At 39.2% G+C, this 27426-nt stretch overlaps 3 protein-coding genes across 4 annotated transcripts; all 3 read left to right on the plus strand.

Moving 5' to 3' along the window:
• Positions 1–112: 112 nt before the first annotated feature.
• mcm3ap (minichromosome maintenance complex component 3 associated protein) lies at positions 113–12832 on the plus strand. 2 transcript variants are annotated; one of them, XM_056755365.1, is made up of 31 exons: positions 113–156; positions 453–1950; positions 2064–2299; positions 2411–2492; positions 2627–2777; positions 3542–3744; positions 3834–3973; positions 4069–4266; positions 4408–4676; positions 4985–5147; positions 5430–5590; positions 5674–5897; positions 5998–6251; positions 6364–6464; positions 6573–6704; positions 6786–6890; positions 7730–7882; positions 8706–8903; positions 8989–9057; positions 9136–9270; positions 9348–9495; positions 9577–9847; positions 9960–10057; positions 10251–10641; positions 10735–10998; positions 11154–11283; positions 11416–11592; positions 11696–11843; positions 11947–12050; positions 12284–12434; positions 12557–12832. In XM_056755365.1, the coding sequence occupies exons 2-31, from the start codon at positions 552–554 to the stop codon at positions 12725–12727; spliced, it is 6426 nt and encodes a 2141-aa protein (XP_056611343.1). In that variant the 5' UTR covers positions 113–156; positions 453–551; the 3' UTR covers positions 12728–12832. The 2 variants fall into 2 exon arrangements, with proteins under 2 accessions (XP_056611343.1, XP_056611344.1); XM_056755366.1 differs by lacking the exons at positions 11154–11283; positions 11416–11592; positions 11696–11843; ... (1 more) ...; positions 12284–12434; positions 12557–12832 and having other exon boundaries at positions 10735–10768; positions 10879–11001.
• Positions 12833–13292: 460 nt separating this feature from the next.
• lss (lanosterol synthase (2,3-oxidosqualene-lanosterol cyclase)) lies at positions 13293–18949 on the plus strand. Its single transcript, XM_056754935.1, has 22 exons — positions 13293–13446; positions 13878–14046; positions 14133–14271; positions 14415–14523; positions 14770–14891; positions 14964–15060; positions 15143–15278; positions 15378–15486; positions 15575–15693; positions 15798–15895; positions 15979–16006; positions 16083–16139; positions 16239–16310; positions 16703–16753; positions 16852–17001; positions 17159–17255; positions 17384–17489; positions 17567–17632; positions 17724–17804; positions 17961–18131; positions 18223–18301; positions 18400–18949. The coding sequence occupies exons 1-22, from the start codon at positions 13430–13432 to the stop codon at positions 18535–18537; spliced, it is 2211 nt and encodes a 736-aa protein (XP_056610913.1). The 5' UTR covers positions 13293–13429; the 3' UTR covers positions 18538–18949.
• Positions 18950–19338: 389 nt separating this feature from the next.
• lmln (leishmanolysin-like (metallopeptidase M8 family)) lies at positions 19339–27314 on the plus strand. Its single transcript, XM_056755601.1, has 17 exons — positions 19339–19611; positions 19887–19984; positions 20068–20098; positions 20208–20290; positions 20396–20513; positions 20633–20811; positions 20924–21029; positions 21116–21210; positions 21451–21568; positions 21663–21770; positions 21874–21950; positions 22056–22166; positions 22334–22466; positions 22792–22951; positions 23040–23170; positions 23256–23466; positions 23550–27314. Exons 1-17 carry the CDS (start codon positions 19462–19464, stop codon positions 23648–23650), a joined length of 2010 nt encoding a protein of 669 aa, XP_056611579.1. The 5' UTR covers positions 19339–19461; the 3' UTR covers positions 23651–27314.
• Positions 27315–27426: the final 112 nt, after the last annotated feature.

Below are 27426 nucleotides of genomic sequence, written 5' to 3' on the forward strand. Positions count from 1 at the left end.
TTCACAACAGTCGCCTCATGTTGTTGTCATGCTCTCTCACCGTCGCTAAATGGCGCTGTCGCCAGACTTGAAGTGAAGTGAATCATCGCGCCAACCGATAGCTGTAGAAGGAGAGAAATCAACATCCGGTCGGAGCGCGAGGGGAACAGCGACCAAGTATTTACTTTTTATATTTGTATTTTATCTATTTATGTCTGCTGCTCTTCAGTAAATAGCATGTTAAGCCAAAAAAATAATGATTAGTACTTCAGTAAATTATTTTGTGTAGTTGAGTTGTTCGTTACAAGTGGTATTCGGAGCAACATCATTGAGCTATATTATTTCTGATCAGCTATGTTATTGTTATGTTTTCTTTGGACTGTTAAATTATATAAATTGCGGTTTTATAACGTTAAAGGTTGGGATTAGCTAAATTGGCAAATAAGGAAATGTTTTCTTTCTTTGTTTTACAGGACCCAAAGGATTTTTGTCATGTTACGTCACTCCGTAGGATTTACTCTGGATCATTAATAACTCCTAACCTTTTTTGTATTTTTCCCCTGTGATCCACAATGAATCCTTCAAATATCTTTGGTAGACCACAAACTCCCTTTCAGGCCACAAGCAACCCTAATCAGTCTGCCAGTTTATTCCAGTCTTTTACACAGCAGAACACAACGCAGGGTGTTGGCTTTGGACAGACATCTGCCTTTACTCAACCATCGTTTGGCCAGCTAGCAGGACAGTCTTCTGTCTTTGGCCAAGCTTCTACTTTTGGCCAGACACCTGCATTCGGTCAGAGCGGTGGGTTAACCCAAGGACTGGGGCAGCCTTCTTCATTTTCATCTTTGGCGTCAACAGCAGTTTTTGGACAGGGCTCAAATTTGGGTCAGGAGACGCAGGGATTTGGACCTCCACCTCCTTCGTACTCTCAAGCCACAGGTCAAAACCCAGTGCCTGCATTTGGTCAGGGCTCTGCTTTCAGTCAACCATCTGGATTTGGTCTCTCCTCTAGCATCCCCTTATCATCAACCAGCTTCAGCAACACTACTACAACCCAGCCCAGTTTTGGTCAGCTTTCTGCGTTGCCTGTACCTGCAGCAACATTAAATTCCTCTGGAGGGGGCAGACCTGAAAATCCCACAGGTGGGAGTTTTAGTTTCAAGCCATCCAATGAATCTGTTTTCAAACCTATTTTCAGCGTCAGTCCGGAACCTCCTAGCTCAAACCTGTCCTCTGCTCCAGTACCTTTTGGGTCATCCAAGGCTGTGACTAGCAGTAGTACATCTGGTGGTTCTCTATTCTCATGTGTTAAACCAAGTACTTTGGGCTTCAGTTTCTCGCAGCCGGCAGCAGCCCCATCTGTTTCACTTTCAAGTTCAAATTTTCCCCAGGAGACAGTCAGCGGCGGCAACAGTATACAGTTCACCTTCTCTCAACCTGCGAATCCTACCATCAGCAGTATGCCTGCTTCTCAGCCCACCACTCCTTCCTCCTTCAGCTTTACAGCTAAGACTCTCCAGCCACAGATAGAGACAAAATTGCCTGCGTTTGGTACTGCTGACAGTGTATCTTTTGGATTTGGGGCACCCAAAACCGAAGCTTCACAAAGAACAGAGGAGAGAGCTGATGATGGACAAAGCAGCGGGGGGGAAACAGCCTTTGGGAGTTTTGCCATGAAGCGGAAGGAGGAGATGTTAGATCCAAATAATGCTCAGGGAAAAACTGCTAAAAGCGAATGCGGTGAGGCTGGCGCAGAGGGCCCAAGACAACCAGCCAAACGTCCGCTGCTTAGGACCCGAGGTCCAGGCCTCTTCCGTAGTGTGATGTCTGATTTATTAAAGTCTAAAGTCAGCCCTTTAAAAAGAGAGGGTCCTCCACCTCCAGACAGACCTGCTCCTCCTGGTCCAGCTAGTGATGTGCCACCTAATTCTCAGGATCCGACAGATGTGAGAAAAGCTGAGGAATTTTGTAAGTTGCTCACCACAAAATATTCTGTTTCATTTATAACCAAAAAATGCTTTCACTCAATGTTGTTCTGAAAATCTATCCTCGCTAACATTGCTCTTATCGCTTGTCCTTAGCACATGAGCCTGACTCTCAGTTGCTCACTTCAGTTAGACGTATTGGTCGAAAGGAGAGCACTGATAGTTTGGGTGGTCTTTCCCCCACTGATGCCACCGCGATTCAGTGTAAGGGGATACCACCCAACTACAACAGGAAGGACCTCATCCTACAGCATTTTGGGCACTTTGGGAAAGTTCTCAAGGTGTATTGCAGGCCTCAGAAGAATCTAGCCATTGTGCATTTTAAAGATCATGTGAGCATTTCTAATTTAGTTTATAATACTCAGTGTTAAGTGTTCGAAAATTAATTTTATTAAAATATTTTCCTCTTTAGGGTTTAAGTTAACACCTTTCTTACCTTTCAGGCATCTGCTGCCAAAGCCAAAAAGAAGGGAAAGCTGTTCCAAAGGAATGAAATTCAAATATTTTGGCAAAGAAAAAAGCAAAGTAAGCAAAGCCACCATTTGGATGCCAATTGTGTGCCGTCTAATACGATTGCCGTTTACCTATACAGAGCCAAACATTTTAGTCTGATTTTCATTATGATCATGCCTGATGAGCATTATGATTTTTATTTACAGGTCCAAGTGAGAAAGGCGCCAGACCTACAGAGGTCAAAGATCCTGTGAGCGGAGAGATGGAGAAAGCTGATGGATTGTTGCAGTCGTCACCTATTCGCAAGCCTCTTCCCAGATCAGTAGCCACCAGCATCCCTAGCACTCTCGCTAAAGGGTATTATCAAAGAACACTTAAAAATGTGTAACGTAAAATAATAAATATATTTAACTCTGCAGTAGATATGCACCGATACAAAAATTTTGGCCGATAACGGATACTTCTTTAACAAAGCCGATAACTGATATATTGGTCAATTTACATTATCTAAATATTAATACAATATTGAAAAGTGTAGACAGATACTTTTATTTGAAAACATTCACTGAAGAAAACAAGGCAACGGATATTTATCTTTTTTTCCCTGAAATTCATGTACCAAGCCTGTTTTACACTAAACTTTTCTGGTATTGTTTTTATTTAATGAACAAATCAAAGATGTTCTACCGGGGCAACCCAGAAAAGTGTTCTTAGTAGCCACAAGTCTAACAGGTCTCAAGATGGGAAGCATCCAGACAGCAGTCTGATTCAAACAATATGCTTTTGTTCCTGTAATTTACACATTCAAAAAATATTTACATATTGTACCTACATCAACAATGTTTTGCTAATAGCATTAAATAAATGATCAGGACAAAAAGACAGCATTGTACTGTGAGCAGCGTGCAGCTAATTTGGTTTAACCAGAGTAAAGGATTTACAATTTATCAGCAATAATATACCGGCCAGGTTTCATCGTTGGGCCGATACCGATAACATTAAAAATGACCATTTATTGGCCGATTCCAATATAGCTGATAATTTATTGTGCATCCCTATTCTGCAGCCCTTTCTTGGTTATTTAGCTCATGCCTAATTATTGTTGCATGTATTTTTTGCAGCTCTCCAATCATGATGTCCTCAGTTGCTAAAACACTTCAATTTGAGAGTGAAACATCACTGGAATCGGTCTCGGAGAAGGGAAGTATAGAACGACTTGTTGTCAACCTGCCTTCGGTTCTTCAGCCTCTGATAGGTCAGGTGGCTGAAACTGCAGAGGAGAGGTACCGCCTCCTAGAACAGAGAGACAAGCTCTTACGGCAAGGTACATAACATATGTTGGTATTGTTTTTATTTTCATGGCTTTTGTCAATGGACATTATAAAATAAATGTGTTTTTTTTTGTCCCTGAAGCTCGGCCCAAAAGAACAGACCTAGACATGTCAAAGGTGTTTGTGGGAACATGCCCTGATATGTGTCCTGAAAAGGAGCGGTACATGAGGGAGACCCGAAATCAGTTAAGCGTCTACGAGGTTATTCCAGATACAGAGAAGGTTTGTGGCTGCAGAGTCCATTTATGTTAAGATATGCATACATTTCTAGCTTTAAATGCTTACGTTTACCTTTGAATAATTTTGGGATGCCTCAGGTGGATCATTTTGCCACTATCAAAGAGTACAGCAGGTCATCGGCCGATCAGGAAGAACCTCTCCCTCATGAGCTTAGGCCACTTCCTGTGCTGAGCATGACTATGGACTATCTGGTGACGCAGGTTATGGACCAGGGTGAGGGAAATTACCGTGACTGGTATGATTTTGTCTGGAACAGGACCAGAGGAATTCGCAAGGTGGGCATAACTCTCATTGCGTTTATACTAAATGGTGAGCTGTGTTCTCCATAATTCATTGTGATATTCAGTGTTCAGTGTTAATTTTCTTATTACCATTGTTTTTAATGTTCATTTATTTGTCTCAACCCCCTGTTACAGGACATTACCCAGCAGCATTTGTGTGATCCGATCACGGTGTCGCTCATTGAGAAATGTACTCGTTTCCACATTCACTGTGCCCATCACCTATGTCAGGAGCCCATGATGTCTTTCGACACCAAGATCAACAATGAGAATATGACAAAATGCCTGCAGAGTTTGAAGGAGATGTATCAAGACCTGGCAACCAAAGGGGTGTATTGCCCAAATGAGGCAGAGTTCCGTCAGTACAACGTGTTGGTGAAGCTCAATGATGGAGACATTCTACGGTATGGCGATTACAAAAAGAATAAAACCAAAATAATAATCATTTGAATTTGTCTTATTACATTGAATAGGGTGTTTTGGTTGAACCTGGTTTGGATGGGTAGCACTAAGCTACTTCAGGTAGTGAAGATTCACATTAGCAATTTAATACTTTAACAGGATTTAATGGGCAGCCATTGTAACTGTTGTCGAGGTTTGAGCTGACTTTTAGTTTTATTTAGAATTCTGGTGTGGACTTGAAGCTTAGTGCATTAGCAGAAGTTCAGAGACATTCTGTGCATTGATGGATGCTATTCTTGTGTGAACGCAGTGAGGTGCAGCAGTTCCGTAAAGACGTTCAAAAATCTCCGGAGGTGGATTTTGCAGTGCAGGCCTTTGCAGAGCTCAACAGTAATAACTTTGTTCGCTTCTTCAAACTTGTGAACTCGGCTTCCTATTTGAGCAGCTGCATACTTCACAGATATTTCAACCAGGTACGTGCATCTCTTATTGAGTTAGTATTATTCCAGAATTCAGGCCAGGAGAAATTCGCCAAAACTCTGAATTGCTAAGGAGGTTGGCCAATGTAATGGAGTGGAGATAAAAGGGAATGAGACAAAAATAAATGATGACAGAATTTTCATTTTTGGGTGAACTATCACTTTAATGTCTAGATATAAATGTAATGCTTAGTAAAGTGTGGAAACTGGTTAAGATATAATGTAGAGTTGGTCCAGATTGTTTTTTTACAGTATCTGTCATTCCTTTTTGCTTAGGTGAGAAGCAAGGCCTTGAAAATTCTCAATATAGCCTATACCGTTGGCTCTCAGAGATCTACAATTTTTCCGGTCGACGACTTTGTCAGAATGCTCATGTTCCGCAATGCCGCTGAGGCGTCAGACTTCATTCAGCAGTTCGGTCTTAATATCAGTGATGGGTATGTCCTGTATTAAAACTATCATTTCGATCCTGTCTCACATCCAGTAGTGTATGAAAATAATATTGTGTCCATTCTCTCAGTCTGGTGGAACTTAGTCGGACGTCCTTTCAGGAGCCAGATTTCTCCCTGCCTCAGAGAAAATCCATCATTATTGAGAAGAAGAGAACTGTTCTGATTGGAGAGGTGGTCAATGGAGGACCGCTGCCCAGCCCGCCCCAGCACAACCCCGTTCTCAGCTTTGACTCCAACAACAAGTACACTGGTGATGGTCTCTCTACAGAGGCTCCACCAACTGCTGGGAAAGGTGTGAATGCAGTGATAACTGGCATACAGAATTACAAGGATGTTATTAAAACATCACTGTGAGTTGAAGAACAAATGTCTCATTTTCTTGCTTTTGTCAGGTTTTTCTCAGAGACAGGACTTGGTGCCTGATCTCAGGCTTCAGATCAAATCCAGACTTCTGGCCGAACCACATGTGTTTGATGAGACTTCTGACACAAACTTATCTTTTAAACCCAAAGACACAGAGGAAAACAGAGAGAAGTCCCAAACTGCAGAATCCACTCTGCCTACGCTTTTCCAACCTATATTCCCCCTACAGCCAGCCAAGCCCCAGCCCCCACCACCAAAACCAGAACCAGCATACACGTATCAGGTGAGACATCTATGTCACTGCGGAATGGAGTTAAAAGCTGTTTTCTTCCACAGCTGCCTTGGTGTCAGAAATTTCATTTTGGCATGTTTCTTTCCCCATGCATCTCTGACAGGATGTCATGGCTGTGGTGGATGCAGTACTCAATGAGGTCGTGGAAGCTGAAGTTTCTGACGTAACTCGTACAGCTGCTGAATACGTGTCCACGGCCAACAGGTAGAACGTCTGGTTATATATTTGCTTAAGATACAGTATCACCTCAGTATTAGTTATCATAGTGTATTCTCAACTAGTATAGATTCTAACACAGTGTTTGTCCCACAGTGTGACGGACAGCGAGCTGGAAATGGTCCTGAATGGGGTCATTAAACAGATGCTGGGGGAAATATCCGTATCAGAGATCAAAGCTGAGAAAGACAGAATTGCAGTGGAGAAACGCAGAATGGAAGAAGCCAGGTAAATAAATGACTTGTCTTTTAATGTAATAGAAGTCTATGCCGTGTATGCTAAGGTTCTTCGTAATGTGTTTGATGTCAGGCGGAGAGAGGCCTTCCTTGAGCAGTTCAGTGGGGAGCTCTGTGCTAAGATCAGTGAGGAGGTGCTAACAGAAAGGATCCATGAAACTGCTAAGGCTGAGATCAGGTACCTAAAGTTAAGCATTTCTCACAATTTATGTTGTAAAATTAGTTTTTCAAAGGAAAATAAATGAACAGCCATGTAAATTGGGCCTGGTCTAAGGAGAAAAGGTTCTTAAAGGGACAGTTCACCCAAATCGTCGCCTTTGATCCGTCCCACCATCTGTGGATAAAACATCTATACAACAATTAACACAACCGTTTATTCTTTACTTGAACAAGAAAAAATCATCATAAAATATGATACTTATTTCATGTTCAAGTAAATTGTTTGTGTTGCTTAAAAATGTACTGCTGTAATGAATGTTTTGCAGATAGAACATTATCATTCTAAACCGAAAGTGATTTTTCAGAATCAGAAGGTTCTGTCTGCGTTTGACCTGTTCCAAACAAAAACATTTGCAAATTTCAGATGTTGATATTGCACATTTGGAAGACATCAAGTGTCTCTGTCTGTTTCATGTATTAAAGAGTTTTTTTCCTCAAATATCAAATTCCGGCATCATTAATCACCCTCGAGTTGTTTCAAAACTGTATAAATGTATTTTCTTCTGATGAACACAAAGATATTTGGAAGAATGCTTGAAACCAAAGAGTGCTTGACCACCATTGACCTCCATAGTAGGAAATATTACAACGGTAGTCAAAAGTGCCCCAGAACTGTTTGCTTTCCTACATTCAAGCCACCATTGACCTTTCGATTATCTTTCTCTGTGTTCATGAGAACAAAGACATTGATTCAGATTTTTAACGACTTGAGGGTGAATAAAATGAAGACAGAATCTTACATTTTTTGAGTGAACTGTTCATGACATTCATCTAACCTGCACGATTTTGTTCATTCAGGTTTGCATTAGAGGAGAAAGCAGCCTTTATTGTTCAGTGCTCAGTGGAGGAAAGTAACAGAATAGTAGAGGAGACATTGGCTGAGGAGGTGGCCGCAGTGGCTCAGGAGATCCTAAATAATGAGTTGAGGCGTATCCGCAAGTTCATCAAGAGGTTTGTTTGTGGAGCTTTGTGTCTGTATATGTGTTTGAGAAAACTGTTAAAGATATGGTAACACATGCCACACGTTTCTGACAATCGTATTAATCTTCTTGAGTACCTATACAGTAGTATTGCATACTTCGTATCTTCTTAATTTAGTTTGATCAAATTTATAAAAGACGGAGACAGCTGTACGTTTTTTTCCAAAAAAGATGAGTGCCTGGAGCGTGCAGGGCGGGCGGAACTACAGATCGAGCAAACAATACATCATCGCATTATTCCTGCTGATTCACTACACGTTTGTGTTGTTTACATTATGCACGTACATGCCGATTACCAACAAAACACACATGTGACTTAGTTTGACTTACCGCGTGCGGTTCATATCCAGCATCTTTTGGCGCTGATCTCCAAATCCAGCGTTATGTCCACAGTTTATATAAAATCTATCACCGAAATGCAGTAAGCAAACAAACAAAGCAAAACTTCTGTCAGCTAAACTTCTGTCAGAGGTATTGATGGACGTGCTCCTTCTCTCGCTGGCTGGTTGATGTGAGGGCGTGCTCTTCAGCTCGCTGGATGATGCGTGGGGATGCGTTTCTGGGAGAATTGTCCAAAAAGGGAATAAAGAACCCTTGTTACGAAACGGGAATCCATGTTTGACACCTGTACGAACCCTGACGGAGTGAATCGTGCACAGAAATACTACGTCCTAGGTTCAACTCCTTTTTGACAAGTTGAGCTTGAGAAGCCAGCACGTTTAACAGTGTAAAGAATTTTTTGTCAATTGTGTGAAAGATTTGTGGAGTGAGTAACAACTTGGTTTGTACTCTAGGTGGTCTGACGTTGTAGCTGTGCGACGTCAGCTGAAGAGACAGATGCGTGGTTTTCCTGCTGCCCCAGGCTGTGTGGATCCACGGTTCAAGTTACAGGCGCTCGTCCCCAGTGCACCTTCCAGCCCCTGTCTGGACCTTCTAGCCCAGGGAATGGTTAACCTGGGGAACTCTGGGAACATGTCTGTGTCTTGCACAAGGTGAGCATACAGCTCTATATATTTACACTTAAGTTGTTTTTTGGAGTTCCTGAGATAGATAAATTGAAAACATTTGCTGTTATAGGCTGCTCAAAATGAGACAGGAAGCAGTTCAGCAAATGAAAGTTTCCTACTACTACAATCTTTTATTGAGGTAAGTAAAGTACAAATGAGTAGACAATATTATACATTGACATTGTTATTGTCAGTATACATTGTTCATTTTTGGCAGTGAGCGTGTGTGGATGCCTCTTGATGTGCCCATGCTTGTGGCAGAAAGCGTTCCTGATGCACCTGACAGAATCTTCTGGAAAGCCACTATTCTGTTGCCAAGCGAACGTGATTGCGATTTAAGCTTTGCCAGCAGGTAAGGAAACGTGTGATTGGAAGTATTTTATTAATTAAACTGTGGCGTTGTGACTGACCTCCACTACCTTTATGCAGGATTCTGACCGACTGGCTTGAGGTGAAATTGGGTGCAGGAAGCACAAGTGAAGAGAGTGAAAAAGAAGCAACAATGAGGACGCTGTGCCTCAGTCATAGTTTCCAAAATGTTGGGGAAAAGACTCATGAAGTTTACCTCTCTATGAAGGTGAGCTTAAAAAAGTAAGCTTCTTAAATTTCATTTTATTATAATTATCAGTTAATGATTAAACCTTGTGTCTGTGTGCAGGCAAGTCATGGCCCCCTGAGCCAGGAAGATCAATGGCTTTCGGAGAAACGGAAAGACCTTCATGGTACCAATGCTTTGCTGATCCTACTGCCTCCTCCACTTAGTGTTGGACTGGGGCAGGAAGAGGAGGAGGAGGATGTGACCCTGCTCTCTGCCCTCCTCCAGCTGAGACAGGTGCAACAAGCCAGCTGCTTGCACTCCCCTGTACCCCTGGCTGTGGTGGTTACTGATAATGAAGAGGGTAGAACCAGTGATCAGGGTTTAGTGGAAGGTAATTACATTTTTGGTAAACATATTCTATGTATTGCTTTGCAGACATCCAATACTTATGGCTGGAAATCACATCTCTACAGTATATTTATTGTGTTGTCTAACTTTCACAGCACTCATGTTGAATACATTGATTAAAGATGGTCTCATCTCTGAATACATCTTCATCCATATACCAGCAGCCCTCACTGACCTGCAAGGCTCAGAGCAGGTCGGTACTAAATTGTATTATTAAAATATCCTCTCTATCAATCTGGTCTGCTTGCTCTTAGTTAATCTGGTTTTTAATAAAGCCATGTTTCTTCATTTAAATGTTTTTTTAATAAACTTGAATAAAAAATCATTATAAATGTGATTTTAATATTTTGTTTTAACTTATTCTTTTTGTTAATGTTTCACCTCAGATGAGTCATGTAGTGAGATGGCTTGCCTCCCACTCCTGTACCAGCCCAGCCTTGTCCTCTCAGACCCTGGTGCAGGTCGTTGAATCAGGCTTGTGCCGTGAGTTCCACTCCAGACTCCAACGAGACAAGCAGGATAGAAAACAAGCAGGTCTTCCTTCTCAACACCCGGAGCCCATCGTGCAGCTCTGTAACAGCGTGTTGAGTTTTCTGGCAAGTGTTGTTTCATCAGAGCTGCTGTCCAGTCTGTGCTGGCCACCTCCTGAGTTTTCTTACCCTGAGAACAACAAACTTATTCCTCATCCGGACTGGAACTCGCCAGAACACCTGGACTGGCTGAGGAGGGCCATCCTTAGCCGACAGCTTCCGAAATGGGATCTGCCTCCCATAAGTGGTAGGTTCTGTTTTCTATAGTAAATTAAGGGTCTTTTAAACAAAACTTGTCCTACATACGGTAAAACTTAAACCTCTCTTCCCCTCTCCACAGCCACCTGGCCACAGTTGTGTACCTCTATATCGAAGTATGTATTCCAGATTCCCACCTCACCCCTAAGCCAACCCATCCTAATGTCCCGACTTGAGAACCTGCTGAGAAGAGTCAACTATCAATATTTTCATGTGAATGGTGTAGATGAGGATGACTTTGAGGAGATGGGACCGTCCTTTCATGATATTCCTTGGGATGAGATAATATGTCTGTGTGTAGAGCACCGTATGAAGGACTGGAGTTTAGATCCTCTTGTAGTGGAAGGTGAGAGCCACAGACTTTTGAGATGGATTGGTACAAGAATGACATTTGTAGTATAAATTAATTTAGATGTGTTTGAGTTCCCCTGATCCTCGCAAATGTATGAATTTCAGACCCTTTTCATTGGTATTAAAATGCCTATTTTGCTGCTGTCACAGATGCACTCACAGATGATGGGGAGATTCTCGTGTACTTCAACAAAGACAGCTTGGAAGGTTTTAAGCCGCCTGACAGCTGGATCAAGGCTGTGAAACAGACATACCGTGAAAAGCAACAGGCGTCAGAAATGTAACACTGTCACATTCACACTGTTTTGTATTTTTCATTCTTATTCTTTACAGTATCAAATATAAAAGCCTCACGTATTCAAACAGTTGTCTGACAACAAATATTCAAACTGAATTTAATATTTTTTTGTAGGCTTAAGGTCAGAGTGCTGCCCACTGCATCCAGATACCTCTCCAAGCAGCAGCTGTTTCAAAGTCAGATAGACATGGAGGAGGAGCCTTTCGTTTCAGACACCCCAGATGTTCCCATAGCCCAGCGCTTTGAACGTATTCTTTCTTCTGTTCGTGAGATGAATGTTAAGGACAGGAGGTGCGCTTTTACAGTTTTAATATTATTAGATGGTATACTGTAGTTGGCGACACCCTTTTTTACTTTATTAAAAAAATGTGTTTTTATTTTAATCTCTCATTAGCATTGGAGCTCAGATTCATCGTCGGATTGAAGCAGGGTCTGTGAACCCTGCCTCTTTTGCTCTTCCTCTGCCCACCAGCCTCCTCTCAGCATCTGTACACATGAACCCCTCACACAAGCGCCCTGCTGCTGGCACAGTTCATATACAGGTACAGTTTAGCAAAGCCCAAGCTTTAAACAAAGGTGAGCGTCATATTTACATGTTGCATTCATCATAAATCTAATCTGTCTGTATTTGTGTGTGCCTAAAAGGGAATGATGACAGAAGGGTCTCTAGACAACGCACATGCTTCTATAGTGCAGCAGCTTCAACATAGTCTATCTGCTGTTCATGAGATGAACGCTGAGAGCCAGAGGTTAGTGTTAAGAATTATATTTGGACTGCCGGTATCAAAAAAGCTTGAAATAAAATCTTAAAACATAAGCCAACACAACAATTTAGGATCAATTGGGTTAATAAGCATACAGCACTGGACTTAATGTTTTGTTTATAGTGTGGCTACTAAACCAGAAGTGATATTCAATAGACCTCAATCAAATCAAGTTTTTTCCCCAAATAAATGTAGAATTTTTCTACATTTGTCTGTAGGATCGGAGAGCAGATTCAGCGTCGGATTGACACAGATCCTCTTTACTCTGCATCTTTTCCTCTTTTTCTGCCCTCTACCCTCCTCTCTGCACCTCCTTTAATCGTAACGCCGTCCCGCAAGCGCCCTGCTGCTGCCAACTTCTACTTACAGGTACAGCAGTAGCAGTCTTAAATAATCTTGACATAAAATAGTCCTTTTTTAATGTATTGTTGTGCGTTTTTTGAAGGCCTCTACAATGTGTATTTAAATGTATTGTGGTGTGTTTTCTTAAGGAAATTGAAACCGATGAACCAGTTAAGAAGTCATCTCCTTGTGAAAAAAACAGACCAGTATCTCTGTTGCAGCGTCTGCAGGACTTGAAACAAGAGTTAACAAGTCAACAGGAGGAGGATCGTGTGTGTGATCTTAAACTGAAGTGTCTTTTTGACATTGTAGATACTTGAAAGTGTTTTAGGTCTCTTTGATCAAATCTTTATTTGACCACATATTGCTCTTTAATTGTATGCAGTTTTATTTGTTTTTTGCAATTAAAATAATTTGTTTTCCAATTGCCTCATCTGTTTATTTGTATAATTGTGATCTTTGGACATTTGTTTAAACGTTGGTCAGATCAGTGCATTTCTCTTTAGACATACTTTTCACCTACATACCTGTAAATGTGTTCACTAAAAGTGTGTTGTATTAAAGTGTCTACAACAATAAAATCGGCTGTTATTGAACGGCAATGCCATTTACGTTTAGAAGTGTTACGCTTGTCTGACGATCATATCTATGTTTTTAGTAGTCGATGTCGGTGTTTTGAACTGCACGTATTGTGAAAAAACATGCACGTTGTTGTTTATTCAATACGCTTCAAACGTGATTCGCCCAAACCTGAATGTCACGCCCATCTCACTGGACTTCGAGCTTGTGATTGGATTGACCGCACTCTGGTCATATCTCTCCACGCGAAAAGTCGCTCGGAAGGCGGCGCAAAGCATCGTGGGGCATGTAGTTTACCCGAGAAGCATATTTTCGTTCGTTCGACGTTTTGAGGGAGGAAAAAAAACGACATTGCCCAGATGTATTTAAATAAGGCGTTGAGAGGCAGGTCTGTTAAAATGTGACAAGTCTTGTTTGGGCCATAGAGTTTCGCTGTGAACTGCATGATGACAGAGGGAACGTGAGTTATTCTTGTTAATTTGTGAATATTATTGTTGCTATTTTATACATATATTTACGAAATAATTATGACTTATGGTTTTACAGTCTTGTATTTTTTAGATCCGTATTCTCATCACTTATCCAGTCTCACCAATTTACTTATTATTATAACAATGCGTGATTTTTCAATATGACATATTTTACTTACTTTGGATCTCCAATGCAAGTCAATGTTTTAGTAGCATTGTATAAAAGCTTTTAAATAAATCAATAAATTATTAAAATACCTAAGCATGAATGTAGTGACACTTGAATTCATGTATTTTTAAAATTAAAATACTTGTTAATCAATAAAATCAAATTTTCATCATTCATGGTGTGTTGAATTTAAAGGTTTGTAAAGATGTTATAAGTGTCAGTGCAAGTGTAACTTCTTTAGGTTTCATACAGGTCTTTGCGAAGAAGGGGTGGCCCATATAAGACTGAGCCTGTGACAGATCTCAGGCGCTGGAGGTTGAATAATGTAGAGGGCAGACAGACCTGGAGGTATATAGAGGATGGAGACACCCTTGACAGACAGCAGCACATGCTTGAATGCCACTCCCTGGGACTGGATACGGTAAACATAAAACCATATAATCAGCATTTGACTACATTAAAAAGCATGGCATGCATTACACTCTCTTACGTTACTTTTGAGTTCAGACGGAGTTTTTGTCAGCGTCCCCAGCTGCACATACCGCAGTAGAAGCTGCACTGAAGGGAATGGATTTCTACAGCCGTCTGCAGGGTGAAGATGGACATTGGGCTGGAGATTATGGTGGACCCCTTTTCTTACTGCCAGGTAACAACGGATTCATTTGGATTTAGAAATTAGATTAAAAACGTAAAAGATTAGAGTGAACATCATATTTTTTTTGTCCAGTTAGTTCATGCATTATAACAACATAGAAATAAAGGGTTCACTTAATGTCTCATGGTTTTCAGGTCTACTTATAACATGTCATATTGCTAAGATCCATCTCTCAGAAGCATGGAAACAGGAGATGGTTAGGTACCTGCGTTCTGTACAACTGCCTGATGGAGGTTGGGGCCTGTGAGTATTTATCTTTTGTTAAATGTGGACGAATCTCACCAAACATTGACAGCGTTATTTTAATGACAAATAACCTGTTCTCGTTGCTATAAATTCATAATTTTAAGTCAAATTTTGTTGCTCCAATGTTAATACAATTGTTTATATGCAAACTAAAACAATTTATACTTTTTAGGCTTTTTAATGTGTATAAGCTATAGCATCACTTAAGTAATAGAGGAATTATCAGAAATGTTTATTTTCCAGGCACGTTGAGGATAAGTCTACTGTTTTTGGAACAGCTTTGAGTTATACCACCATGAGAATTCTTGGAGTTGGTCCTGATGATCCAGATATGGTTCGGGCGAGGAACAATTTGCACAGCAAAGGTCTGTAAATGCTGTGAGATGTATGCTTATCTATAATGTTGCCTACTGAACGAGAGACATGCTCTGTTTCAGGGGGTGCTGTCGGCATACCCTCTTGGGGTAAATTCTGGCTGGCCATTCTTAACGTTTACAGTTGGGAAGGAATGAATACTCTCTTTCCAGAAATGTGGTACGTAGAAATTTCAGTTGTAGTATTATAGTACAATAGTGTTTGTTTTGTTCATTGCATTTACCGTGTCTAATTCGATTAGGTTGTTCCCTTCCTGGGTGCCAGCACATCCCTCCACTTTATGGTGCCACTGTCGTCAGGTTTACCTGCCCATGAGCTACTGTTATGCAGTCAGATTATGTGCTGATGAAGATTCTCTGGTGCTCAGTTTAAGACAGGTGCAGTTCCACAATTTTACCACTAGAGGCCAGACCTGGTGTAATTGGTCAAAGCAAATATGCATAGTGTGGCATATTTATGTTATTTGTTTCAAACAGGAACTGTATGTCCAAGATTACTCAACTATTAACTGGCCAGCTCAGAGGAACAATGTCGCAGCCTGTGACATGTACACACCACACAGCAACTTGCTCACAGTCGCATATTGTGAGAAAAATGTGACATCTCAAGTAAAATGCATATTTTTCTCATTTTGGTTTTAATTCACATAATATTCATAAACATGATCTTACAGGGATTCTGAATGTCTATGAAGCTCATCACAGCACATTTTGTAGAGAAAAAGCAGTGGAAGAGCTCTACGATCACATCAAAGCAGACGATCGCTTCACTAAGTGCATCAGCATCGGCCCGGTGAGAGAGTATTGTAAAATCAGCTGACCCTAAACCGACAGTGAAATCTGAATTCTGCCTTGATAATACAGCTTACTCAATGTTACTCAAACGTGTTTTGTCAGATCTCAAAAACGATCAATATGTTAGTCCGCTGGCACGTGGATGGACCCCAATCACCTGCTTTCCAGAAACATGTCTCTAGGATTCCAGACTACTTATGGTCAGTGATCTTTGTATAGAAATATTTCATGAATTTTTTGGTTTGTGACCCCCAACTGTTGAACTTTTCTCCTAATTTTACAGGCTGGGTCTGGATGGTATGAAAATGCAGGTGAGTTGTTTTTCTCATGACAGAATGGACAGGTTGGATCATATTTATGCTGAACGTTATTATTTCCACCCTGCAGGGAACAAATGGCTCACAGCTATGGGACACAGCCTTTGCGGTACAGGCATTTCTGGAGGTGCACAGGACATTTTTCGTCGTCAATAATCTTCACTCCCAAACAGAACATAGTTGTAAATAACTTTTTTGGTTGAATTGTGCATGTTTCTCTGAACAGGCAGGTGCCCAAAATAATCCTAGCTTTACAGAGTGTCTCAGACAAGCCCATCATTTCTTTGATCTGACTCAGGTACTTTATTAGAGCCTCTTTATGGATATTTAGTTGACTGTGGGTGGCAATGCTAAATATGTTAATGAGTGAACCATGACCTGTCAAAATCAAAAGAAAGACTGACAAAATATATTTTGCTTCATGACAGTTTACCCTATTAACCTAATTAATTTGATTTTAAAAAGAAGTAAAAAAAGATATATATATTCAGTAATAACATTGTGTGTATATATACATATATATTGCAACTTCATTCATATATTATATGCATTGATGTTTAATGCATTTTTATTTTAAATTATTTTCATGGATATTAAAATTAAAGGAATAACTGTTCTTTAATGAAACAGGTTTCATAAGATTTGCCTTAAATGTTTGCTTGATATCTAACCAGTATATTTTAATTGTAGATCAAAGATAATCCTCCAGAATATCAAAAATACTACAGGCAAATGAACAAGGTAAGCAGTCGCATTGTTTCTCAACATATAAATGTAATATTAATCGTTAATTTGCCATATTATGAACAAATTTCAATGAGCGTTTGTGTTTGTGTCAGGGAGGATTTCCCTTTAGCACACATGACTGTGGTTGGATAGTTGCGGACTGTACAGCAGAAGGGCTGAAATCTGTAATGTTACTGCAGGAGCAATGCAGTTTCCTTCAACAACAAATTCCCAGAGAAAGACTATTCGATGCTGTCAATGTGGTAAAACCCTAAAATTACCATTAAATTGTTTATGTTTGTCGTTGGATATCCTTGGACAATAGTCTCAAAAAGACGCCATTACATCTCAAAATCTCTGATCAGACAGAACTTTGTGTTCATGTTCTATATAATCTCTTACACTATAAATCAATTTCAGCTGCTAAGCATGAGAAATCCTGATGGAGGGTTTGCCACGTATGAGACAAAGCGTGGAGGAAGACTCCTGGAGCTCCTAAACCCATCGGAGGTTTTTGGTGAGCATGCTGTTTGAAAGATGTTATAGATGCCCATTTAGAATACTAAATTAAACAGTAACAAATTAAACATGACAAAGTTTGATTAAGTTCCAGTCAGTTTTATTTATTTCATCATTCTTTCTCAGGTGATATCATGATTGACTACACCTATGTTGAGTGCACCTCAGCTGTAATGCAGGCACTGAAACACTTTCATCATGTTTATCCAGAGCACAGAGCGGAGGAGATAGGGTACATTGAATCACAATATTTCATCATGTTGAGGTTTGAGAAATGGTTTGGTTAAAATACGTCTCTTGATTTTACAGGTCAACTCTGCATGAAGGGCTGAACTACTGCAGGAGGGTCCAGAGGCCTGATGGCTCATGGGAAGGGTAGGCATTGGTTTTTAAATGCATAATTTCATATAATTCTGTTATATATGTTGTCTTTAGACGTTAGACAATACCATTGTTTTTGACTTAGGTCTTGGGGAGTGTGTTTCACGTATGGTGCCTGGTTTGGTCTAGAGGCATTCGCATGTATGGGCCACACCTTCCAGAATGGGTATGTTAGATGTGTTCTAGCTGATACAACTTGGAGAGAGGAATCCCATAATGCACTGATTTCGCAAAATGTATTTGTTATTTGTTCAATGCTATTCTTATATTCCTTTACTGCACTTTCCACCTAATGTAACTTCATGCCTTTTTCATGCTTGAGGTCTGTTTGTGCGGAGGTGAAGCGTGCATGTGACTTCCTGCTGTCTAAGCAGATGGAAGATGGAGGCTGGGGTGAAGACTTTGAGTCATGTGAGCAGCGACACTACGTTCAGAGCAAGAACTCCCAGATCCACAACACCTGCTGGGCACTTCTGGGCTTGATGGCTGTCAGGTATCATTAGTGTTTGTATATTAGTAGATTTTAAGATTTGTTGATATCTCTGCAGAACTTTATGAATGATTTCATAAAAAATATTTTTTAGGTATCCTGATATCAGAGTAATTGAGAGAGGTATTCAATTATTAATTGACAAGCAGCTTCCCAATGGAGACTGGCCTCAAGTAAGGAATAGTTTTGTTTATCTACTCAAGTTTTGTACAATCTTCAAAATTCATCTTTTGTTTGAATATAGAAATGTACTGTTTTTTTTCGTTTCTAGGAAAATATATCTGGAGTGTTTAATAAGAGCTGTGCCATCAGCTACACCTCTTATAGGAATGTTTTTCCTGTGTGGACATTGGGACGTTTCTCACGACTCAACCCCAGCAGCTCCCTGACTGGAAAACTCAAACTGTGATTCAGATATATTTGTATCTGTGCTCCAAATAAGTAGTAGCTGACACAGCCTGATCAAAGACTACTTTTCTTTGAAACAAACCTATTTGCTGCTCTTTAGAAAAATAGGGATGATTGTTAAACTCTATAAAAAATGTATTTTACAGGTAACAGCTTTGCATTTTGTAGATGGCTCTTTAATTACAAGTTTTTTCTGTACTCTTCTAATTAATATTTTGTCAAATATTGGTTCACAATTTTTGTAATATGACTCTTGCCTTTTGTATCTGTAGTCCAATAAGAAAAATGACACGGAAAAATAAAACTCTATTTTTGTGTATTTTTGCAGGCATTTCAAAAGGTTACCGATTGTGCTGTGTATATCTCCTGTATACTGCAAAAATAAGATTATTGATAAGATTATTATCTCAATACACCAAGTGTCTTGTCTCGGTCTTGTCTTATACTGTAAACTTGTGATTTTTGTATTTATTTTATTTAAATAATAATTTATTATCTTACTAACACAATAAGCATATTAAAATAAACAATAAGTGATAAATTAACAATACATGTATTTATTGCAATTCAAATTTTACAACTACAACTTTAATTATAATATTTATATACAGTAATTATATATTATTATATAAAATATCACATTTTCACCTTACTAAAAGAATACATATAACTGTTGTATATTTATAATAATAATATTTTTATAGACGTTATTAGGAATAATGTTTCATGACCGCCGTACTTTTATTTTGAAATATTGACGCTTTGTATCTCCGTTCACATTGCCAATGGGTTTATGGGTAAAGCCGGTTTAAAGAACATCTGATTTGATTTCCTCTCGGAACATCCTTGAATTTTGTGCGATTTCGAGGGATATTATGCAAGATGACAGGAGGGTGATATGAATGTTAAAGTCACGGGTTGAAGGATGGCGTCAGGGTGGCTGTGGCAGCACGGATCAGTTAGAGATGCTTTATTCTTAAACAGCATCATCTGGCTCTTCTTCATCATCAACACCAGCAGCAGCACCGGGACACAAGCGCACACCTGTAACCATAAAGTGCCCCTTCATACAGAGGTCAGTCGTCCAATCTGCACTTATGCTTTTCATTTGTATTATATTAATATACGTTAATAGCCTCCTATAAACAAATAGGACGTTCTTGCTGTCATATGATTACAAATAACGTCACTGTATCAGTGATCATTATAGCTCCTGTTAAAAAAATACAATTCCTATTATAACCGTCAAATCCCTTGTTGTCTTTGTAGTGGTCTGTGTTTTAATGTAATGTAGTGGAATGAAGTACTGGTAAAACCAGATGTGTGTATTCATGCTGGTTTTACTTGCAGGTTATACACAAAGTGTTTCTTAAGCCAAATAGATTGACCAAAAGAAGCACAGAGCAGCAGTTAAAGATCCAGATAGAGTACGACTCCAGCTTGGACGGGTTAGTTTCTTGTCTATATGTGATGCTGAACATCTATATTATGAATATACATTGACTTTACAATATCTTTACTGCTCACACAGGTTAGATGAAGACAAAAGCAGTCTTGTGAAGGTAACAATTGAAATAATAGATTACATCCTTTCTTTATCTCTGGATGGTCATACACGCCCATCAAAATAGAATCATATGCATGATTGATTTTCTTATGCTTTGTTTAAAGGACAAGCTCCTCCCACATGCCATTGATTATCTTCAGAAGGCGTTTAGGGTTCGTAGGCAGTCTGGTCCAATATTACTGAGCAGGTAATTCTCCTCTAAGCCTGTATTGTCTGACAGCAAATCCTCTTAAATGTGTTCCTTGGTCCTTTATCTCGTTTGTGTCTGTTGTGTAACTTCAATATGTTTTAGACAATGTTCAACAAATCAGTACCTAAGGAAAAAAGATGATCCCCATCGCTACTGTCAGGGACCATGTGCAGAGATCACAAAGTGTGGTCCGGTTATTGTGCCTGAGCGTCATTTACAGGTGGGTCCCATTGTGAACGTACATTATCATTATTCAAATGCAGACTCAATACTTCATTCCTACAATAAACATTGTTAAAATTGTCTGAATTTGTGCATCTCTATTGTTATATTTATCAGCAATGCAGGGTGTGTAGTGAGTCAGGGAAGTCCTGTGGCCCTGCTGGTCCTTCTGATGGTGAAGGGGTGGAGAGGGCCGATTTTGTGCTTTACGTAAGTGCGATGACCACAGAAAGGTGCGGGCAAGAGAATATTGTAGCATATGCAGCGTACTGCCAACTCGAGTCTGAACTAGACAGGTAACAACAATACATTTCGAAACAACATCTTGGGTATTTAATATGTATCATTATATTTCATTTTATGTAATGGTTGTTGCTGATGCTAACATCACATTTTTTATATATATAGGCCAATTGCTGGATACGCCAATTTGTGTCCCAATATGATCTCTACTCAAGCTCAGGAGTTTGAAGGGATGCTGTCCACGGTCAAGCATGAGATCATTCATGCCCTGGTAACAACATTACATCTGGAACATTACATATGACATCAGCTTGGTTAAAACTGCTGATGTTTTGATGAACCCTATTTGTTTCTCAGGGTTTTTCTGCTGGTCTCTTTGCCTTTTACCACGATGACGATGGGAAACCTTTGACGCCACGTTCTGCGAGCGGTCTTCCTGCATACAATGAAAGGTAAAGGAAATATTTGCGTATATATTTATTCCTTTGTTTGAAATATTAAAATTTGTGTTACGTTAACATTTTGAATACAAACGTCTTGTGTGAAGCTTTGATTTACCATGTCCTACCTAAATCGTGAAAATTGTGATATTCAACTTTTTAAATATTTTTTTATATGTAAAATGGATATTTATGGTTTGAAATATACTAATGTGCTCAGCACCTTATCTCTGTCTGTATATCTCTATTCAGTTTAGGGTTATATCAGTGGAGTGATAAAGTCATCAAAAGAGCGACCCGGCTATGGGACATCCGAGGCGGCCGCATGGTCCGACACAACGTCCATCTTCTCGTCACTCCACGTGTAGTGGTGAGTTCTTTTTTCTTTTTTAAAGGAATGCCATCTGAATGGCAGATATTGATCAATGCTTATGAAATATTATGTTTTTTTCATATTTCATCAGGAGGAGGCCAGGAAACATTTTAATTGCCCCATTCTGGAGGGCATGGAACTGGAGAACCAGGGAGGTGCTGGCACTGAGTTCAACCATTGGGAAAAGCGTCTCTTAGAGGTACTGAAACAAAATCCGTTAATGAAAATGGATGGCTTCAATTACACTATAGTTAATATTGCTTTAATTAATTCATTTATATCAACATGTTTTATTTGAACAGAATGAAGCTATGACTGGATCTCACACACAAAACCGAGTGTTTTCCAGAATAACTTTGGCTATAATGGAGGATACAGGGTGAGGGAAGTGTGACGCTCTTTTATAGTGCGATTTATAAGCAGTGGACGTTCTTTAGTCAATAAAATACTTGGCACAATGACTATACTATGTTGTCTGTTTCAGGTGGTACAGAGCCAATTACAGCATGGCAGAGAATCTGGAATGGGGAAGAGGGTTGGGCTGCGACTTTGTGATGAAAAGCTGCAAATTTTGGATAGACCAACATCGCAATACGTGAGCTTTGCTATATGAGATCCATAACAGTTCTTTGTACCCTCTCATATTCATCTGACATTAGATTTATTTTGTTGATCATGTGAACATGTTCACATATCCATTGACTTTGTAAATAGTGGTTGGGGTCACTGATGGGATTCAAACTGAGTTGGGTTTTTTATCAGGAGGCCGACGCTGAGCCCTTACTGTGACTCTGTGAGGTCGGCACCTTTGCAGCTCACCTGCAGGCAGGACCAGCTGGCAGTGGCCGTCTGCAACCTGCAGAACTTTTCGCGTGCTCTCCCTCCAGAATACCAGGTACGATTCAGGAGAAATGCAGATCTGCACTAAACAAGGTCTGTATGTGTGCAGAGCCTTTGGTAATGGCTCATCTTTGGGTCCCAGTTGTGATCGGTCATGTGTTAATGAAAGGTTACTGTTTATGGACTTGACATTATTAATCAGACAAGATTACAAAAATGTTTAACATTGATATTTTTGGAAGATAGCGTTAATATATTGTAGCTCAATTTTTGGAGCATGGTGCCAGCAACAACAAGGTCAAAGGTTTGAATCCAAGAGAATCCACATACCAATGAAAAGAATATATTCTGAAATAATTGTTTATATATGTGTGCTGTAGTACTTTGACCATATCGCTGGTGTTCCTGAGGAGGATTTATCGGCATATGGAGGCGCGGTGGAGATCGCAGACTACTGTCCCTTTAGCCAGGAGTTCAGCTGGCATGTAGGCGGAGAGTACCAGCGCAGTTCTTACTGCAGAATACAAGAGAACCAACCAGGTGGTATCTCACTCCCCAACACCTCCCACACATTTTTTTCTCACTTACAATTGGAGTGTAAAGTCCCTTGTTTGCTTTCTTTTTTAAGCTGTTTGGAGGAACTATGGGGCAGAGCAGTATGGGCCAGGGTCAGTGTGTCTATACCAGAAGTCAGCATTTGTGATGGAGCAGTGCGCTAAACGGATGACCTACCCAGACTGGGGCAGTGGTTGCTATAAGGTGACTTATGAACTGTAATAACATTAGAATAATATAAAGTGGCATTTGAAACGCACTGAACAACTTAACAATGCCTTTTTTGCAGGTATCTTGTACAACAAAGGGTCTGTCTGTTTGGGTGCAGAATGAGTCCTATTCATGTGCCCGTGCTGGTCAGGCGATCAGTGTGAGCGTGTGGATGAACGGGTGGGTTTACAACGGGCAACTCATCTGCCCCGTCTGCGCTGACTTCTGCAGCGACTGCCCCCTCCCTCACGAAATCCACTCCATGAACACCACCAAGAGTGTTCGCTTAGGTAAGATTCAGCCTTTCCAACATGCATCAAGTGTATTTAGGAGAATGTGTGTTTGATATCATAATATAATCTGTTTCTCTCAGATCCCTGTTCCAGTTCTTCCTCCCTGATGGTGAATTTACGGAGGCTTGTGTTTATTCTCACTCCACTGCTGGCTGGCATCCTCCTCTGTGTCAGGGACTGAAATCTTGATTGTGACAGGTGGATACAGGCACCATGCTACCGTTGACTTCCTTTGAGGTTTAGCTGTTGTGTACGGCAAACTGATGATCACGAGTTGATCTGAGTACTCTTCTCTTTGTGGAGTTGTATACTGTAGGGATTGAAAAGCCATGGATTGCTCACCTCAGCTTGGTTGTCACATGTCAGCGAACTGTAGATCCAATGAGAAGCCATAGTCACGCAAGCTGCAGTTTGGCAGCACTGTTATGCAGGTGCTAATTAATGTTCTCCTTGTCTGTTTGATGGACCTGTAGCATTTTGGGCCATAAAATAGCCGTCCGGCTGAGAATCATGAGTGTTTTACCATGCTTCTCTTTTGACCTATGAAATTATTTGTTGTTGACATTTTGGTGAGCTCCGATCAGGTTATGTTACTGGTGTTTTTGAATTTGCATGGAGAAGTCCGTGTGAGAAAATAACTAGAAATTGAACGTGGCTTAGTGTCGAAGTCGTTTTAAAGGTCATTGTTTATATACAATGGGTTCTGTATGTCTGTGACTTACAGTTTGATGGTTTGAAAAAAATTACGACACAGAGAAATATATGATCTTCTGAATCTGCACTATTTCAAGTGTCTATCTGCAATCAGATAAAAGGCATTTGTGATTTTCTTTTGGATGTTAACCTTTGTACAAAATATCAGAATTCCTATTGTTAGAGAGTACATGAAAATTACATTCATGCAGTGTGTAATGTTGCTGTGTTTGAAAGTAAGCAGTCTGGCAAGTTGTAAATCCGAAGGGGAATGAATAACAAAGTTATTGGCTTGGAAAAAAGAGAGTCGACTCTGAATCACGCAAATGAGTCGTCCCTAGCCTGATTCGCGACCCGTTTTATGTCACTACATATAGTCCCCTCCTACGTTTTGCTAGGACTGCCCGCGAAAACTTCACTCTTCTCCCCCAAACACTGTAGCTCGTGAGCCTCTTTGGCAGAAGACCAATCCCAGCAGACTAGACCATCTGAGCAATCACATCAGACTAGGCTAGCGGAAAGGAGGGGATTAGACAGATGAATCATGGAACAAATCATTTGAGAGTTAGTCTAGAAGTAAAGTAAGAATAACTGCTTATTATTACGAAATTTAAACCAAATCGGGACCTTAAAAATCCCTAGTTATGAACTCTTTAAATCATGTAGGGATCCCATAGAACAACAGTTTTATGAATTTATGTAATTTATGCCAACTTGAATATATGCTGTCATTAACGCAAAAAGAGGATATGCCAAATACTAAAAATAGTTTTAAATTTGTGCGAAAATTGTAATTTAACTCCTCAATCCAAGTGTTATGGTGATAAATATCACTCCTGTACTTCTGAAACCTTGTATTTCCATATTTCACGATTTTCATTTTTTTGCATAAATCATTATTGTTAATAGTCCTTTATGTTTGTCACTGGAGTTTGCAAAAATCTAACCAATAAAAACTATTAATAATTACAAATCATTAAATACTTAAAACGTACAGTGTTTTTTCCGTTTCCTGAAAACAGAGAATTTGGTAAAGGGTTTCAGAAGGACAGCGACGATGTGTATAAGAAAATCAATCAAGTTGTCTCAGACATTTGGAGCCCTTTGTATATGTGCGTTTTTGTTTTTTTGTCACAATTAATAATTGGACAAAATTCAGCCTTGTTTAAGACTGATTCTCCGTTTACCTTGAAATGTGTTGCCAGATCTGTGTCATGAAGGGCTGTGCGTACAAGGGCTGCAGATTGTAGATATTGTCTTCTTACAATCAACTCACTTAAAGCCCTAGAGAAAGTGCATTTCAAGTCCTTTTGTATGAGATAAGCTGTTGATTTATTTACCATTCAACGTGTTTGATTCGATTACAAGGTGCCATTTAGTTTCGCTTTTGACTTTTGTTTTATAACTGAATTGCAATTCGATTCCATAGACTGTTCAACACTGTTAACTATTTTTATTTTTTTATAATTTGGGAATGACACTGGTTCAGTTATTCATAATTGTAAAAGCACACACTAGCTCTAGGTCTTACAATTCTATGGTCAAAATGTTTTGGCTGAGTCACAATACGTATGTGTGAAGCAGGTATTGATTGTTTTGCTTCAGCAACATCAGGAACAAAAATATACAAAACACTTTAGATAAACGTTATTTATGGATGGATGGATCTAAAGACAATAATTTGGGAACAAACTAAGGTGCTGCAGTGCCCATGTGATCATTTAGATCTATTTAGATGACAAGTTTGGTGCTGTTTAGGGGTTAGTGGACTACTAAAGTTTTCTGTAATGTAATCTAATCTAGAATGTTACTAAATTCACAAATTTATAGTTTAAAGATTAGATCCTTGACTATTCGTAACATTTGTAACATTTTTGTTAGGGTAGATAATGTTTTCATTTCAGACAAAAATACTTATTTAATTGCAGGTTACCTGTTATCTGCTGGGAGCTTGCAAGAAACATGGCAGCTTTACTTACAACTAACACTTCATTTTAAAGCCTTTTCAAGATTACTGTATGTTTTCTGTTGAATATTCTGATATATTCTTTGAAGTAAATATGTAGTATTTGTATAGTGATTGATAAATGTAAATGAATGATAGTTAGGACATCACAAGATCCGTTTGCAAGATTCTTTTCCCCATCATAAAACATGGTGTGATTATAGTATGATCTATATACTGTATGTATTGTTTTGTGTTATGTCAATGTCAAGAAATTATGGACTGAATGAGCCTTATCAATGCAGGTTTTATATAATTAAACTGAAGATGTTTTGTACTCTCAATCAAACTTCAAATGAAATGCCTTTCTCTTGATGATATTCACACAAAGAAAGATAATTAGTTTGAACCGTGTCTATCAATAGTTTTCAATATTTTTGGAGTAAGAAGTTCAACTGGTATTGTCTTATTCACAAGCAAATTATGATTAATATTTTTTTGCATTTATTTGTCAAATCGTTTTAAATGTCTTCTATAATTACCCAATTTTGTTTAGCGTTTTTAGGATTATTGCTACTAATAATTATATATAATTATTCATCAATAGTTCGTCAAAACAAATATGTATTGTGTTTAATAATTTAATTATATATTATTTAAATGCTCCTGCTATATTTTTTCCAAATGTTTGACTCTTGAAGCAGAACATGTTTGTCTTTGTAAATTATATAAACTGTGTCTTCATATTTATCCGTGTACATTGTTTTGAATGCATTCAAAACATGTGGTTGTTTTTAAATCTTTTTCACTGTAAAATGTGATCAATTAAATACATTATTTATAAGAGTTTTTAAGTAGCCCAAATGTGATTGTAGAGGTTGTGTCATTATTCTAGTGTATTGCAAATTGCATTGTCCAACTAAAAAAAGGTTATAAAAGAGCATAAAGACATGGAAGATGTTAAAAAAAACCAAGCCATGAGACCGATGCAAGACCAAAGACAAGTCTATGCATACTTTTAGGAACATACCACATGATTTCCCATTATTTGTTTTTCTTGATGTTTTGTACTTCATACGACAGTAGCTCTTTTTTCAATTTTACATTATCAAAAGAGGTGTTAACAATCACAGGCACCTCTTCTGAATCATAAACTGATCTGTTTAACAATTGTTTGATTTTCCCAATAAAATGAATTGTTTATGAATGACAATGGCAACCCTTTATTTCTTTTTACAGGCAAAAAGGTTCACCTCTGGAGGCCAGTAAGTGTTGCAGCTTTCTAACCCCATCAGCACCCTATTAAAGATAACTTTAAA

This window comes from Triplophysa dalaica, chromosome 8 (assembly GCF_015846415.1).
Source record: "Triplophysa dalaica isolate WHDGS20190420 chromosome 8, ASM1584641v1, whole genome shotgun sequence".
NCBI lineage: Eukaryota > Metazoa > Chordata > Actinopteri > Cypriniformes > Nemacheilidae > Triplophysa > Triplophysa dalaica.

Excerpts from the sequence above, each read along its gene's own strand:
- mcm3ap (XM_056755365.1), top strand. The coding sequence starts at position 552 with ATGAATCCTTCAAATATCTTTGGTAGACCACAAACTCCCTTTCAGGCC. Across the intron at positions 5,591-5,673 it reads GGTCTTAATATCAGTGATGG|TCTGGTGGAACTTAGTCGGA; the intron begins GTATGTCCTGTA and ends CCATTCTCTCAG. Across the intron at positions 9,058-9,135 it reads TACTACAATCTTTTATTGAG|TGAGCGTGTGTGGATGCCTC; the intron begins GTAAGTAAAGTA and ends CATTTTTGGCAG.
- lss (XM_056754935.1), top strand. Across the intron at positions 15,279-15,377 it reads TGGTGCTCAGTTTAAGACAG|GAACTGTATGTCCAAGATTA; the intron begins GTGCAGTTCCAC and ends TGTTTCAAACAG. Across the intron at positions 17,490-17,566 it reads CACAGAGCGGAGGAGATAGG|GTCAACTCTGCATGAAGGGC; the intron begins GTACATTGAATC and ends TTGATTTTACAG.
- lmln (XM_056755601.1), top strand. The coding sequence starts at position 19,462 with ATGGCGTCAGGGTGGCTGTGGCAGCACGGATCAGTTAGAGATGCTTTA. Across the intron at positions 21,569-21,662 it reads TCGTCACTCCACGTGTAGTG|GAGGAGGCCAGGAAACATTT; the intron begins GTGAGTTCTTTT and ends ATATTTCATCAG. Across the intron at positions 23,171-23,255 it reads GGGGCAGTGGTTGCTATAAG|GTATCTTGTACAACAAAGGG; the intron begins GTGACTTATGAA and ends CCTTTTTTGCAG.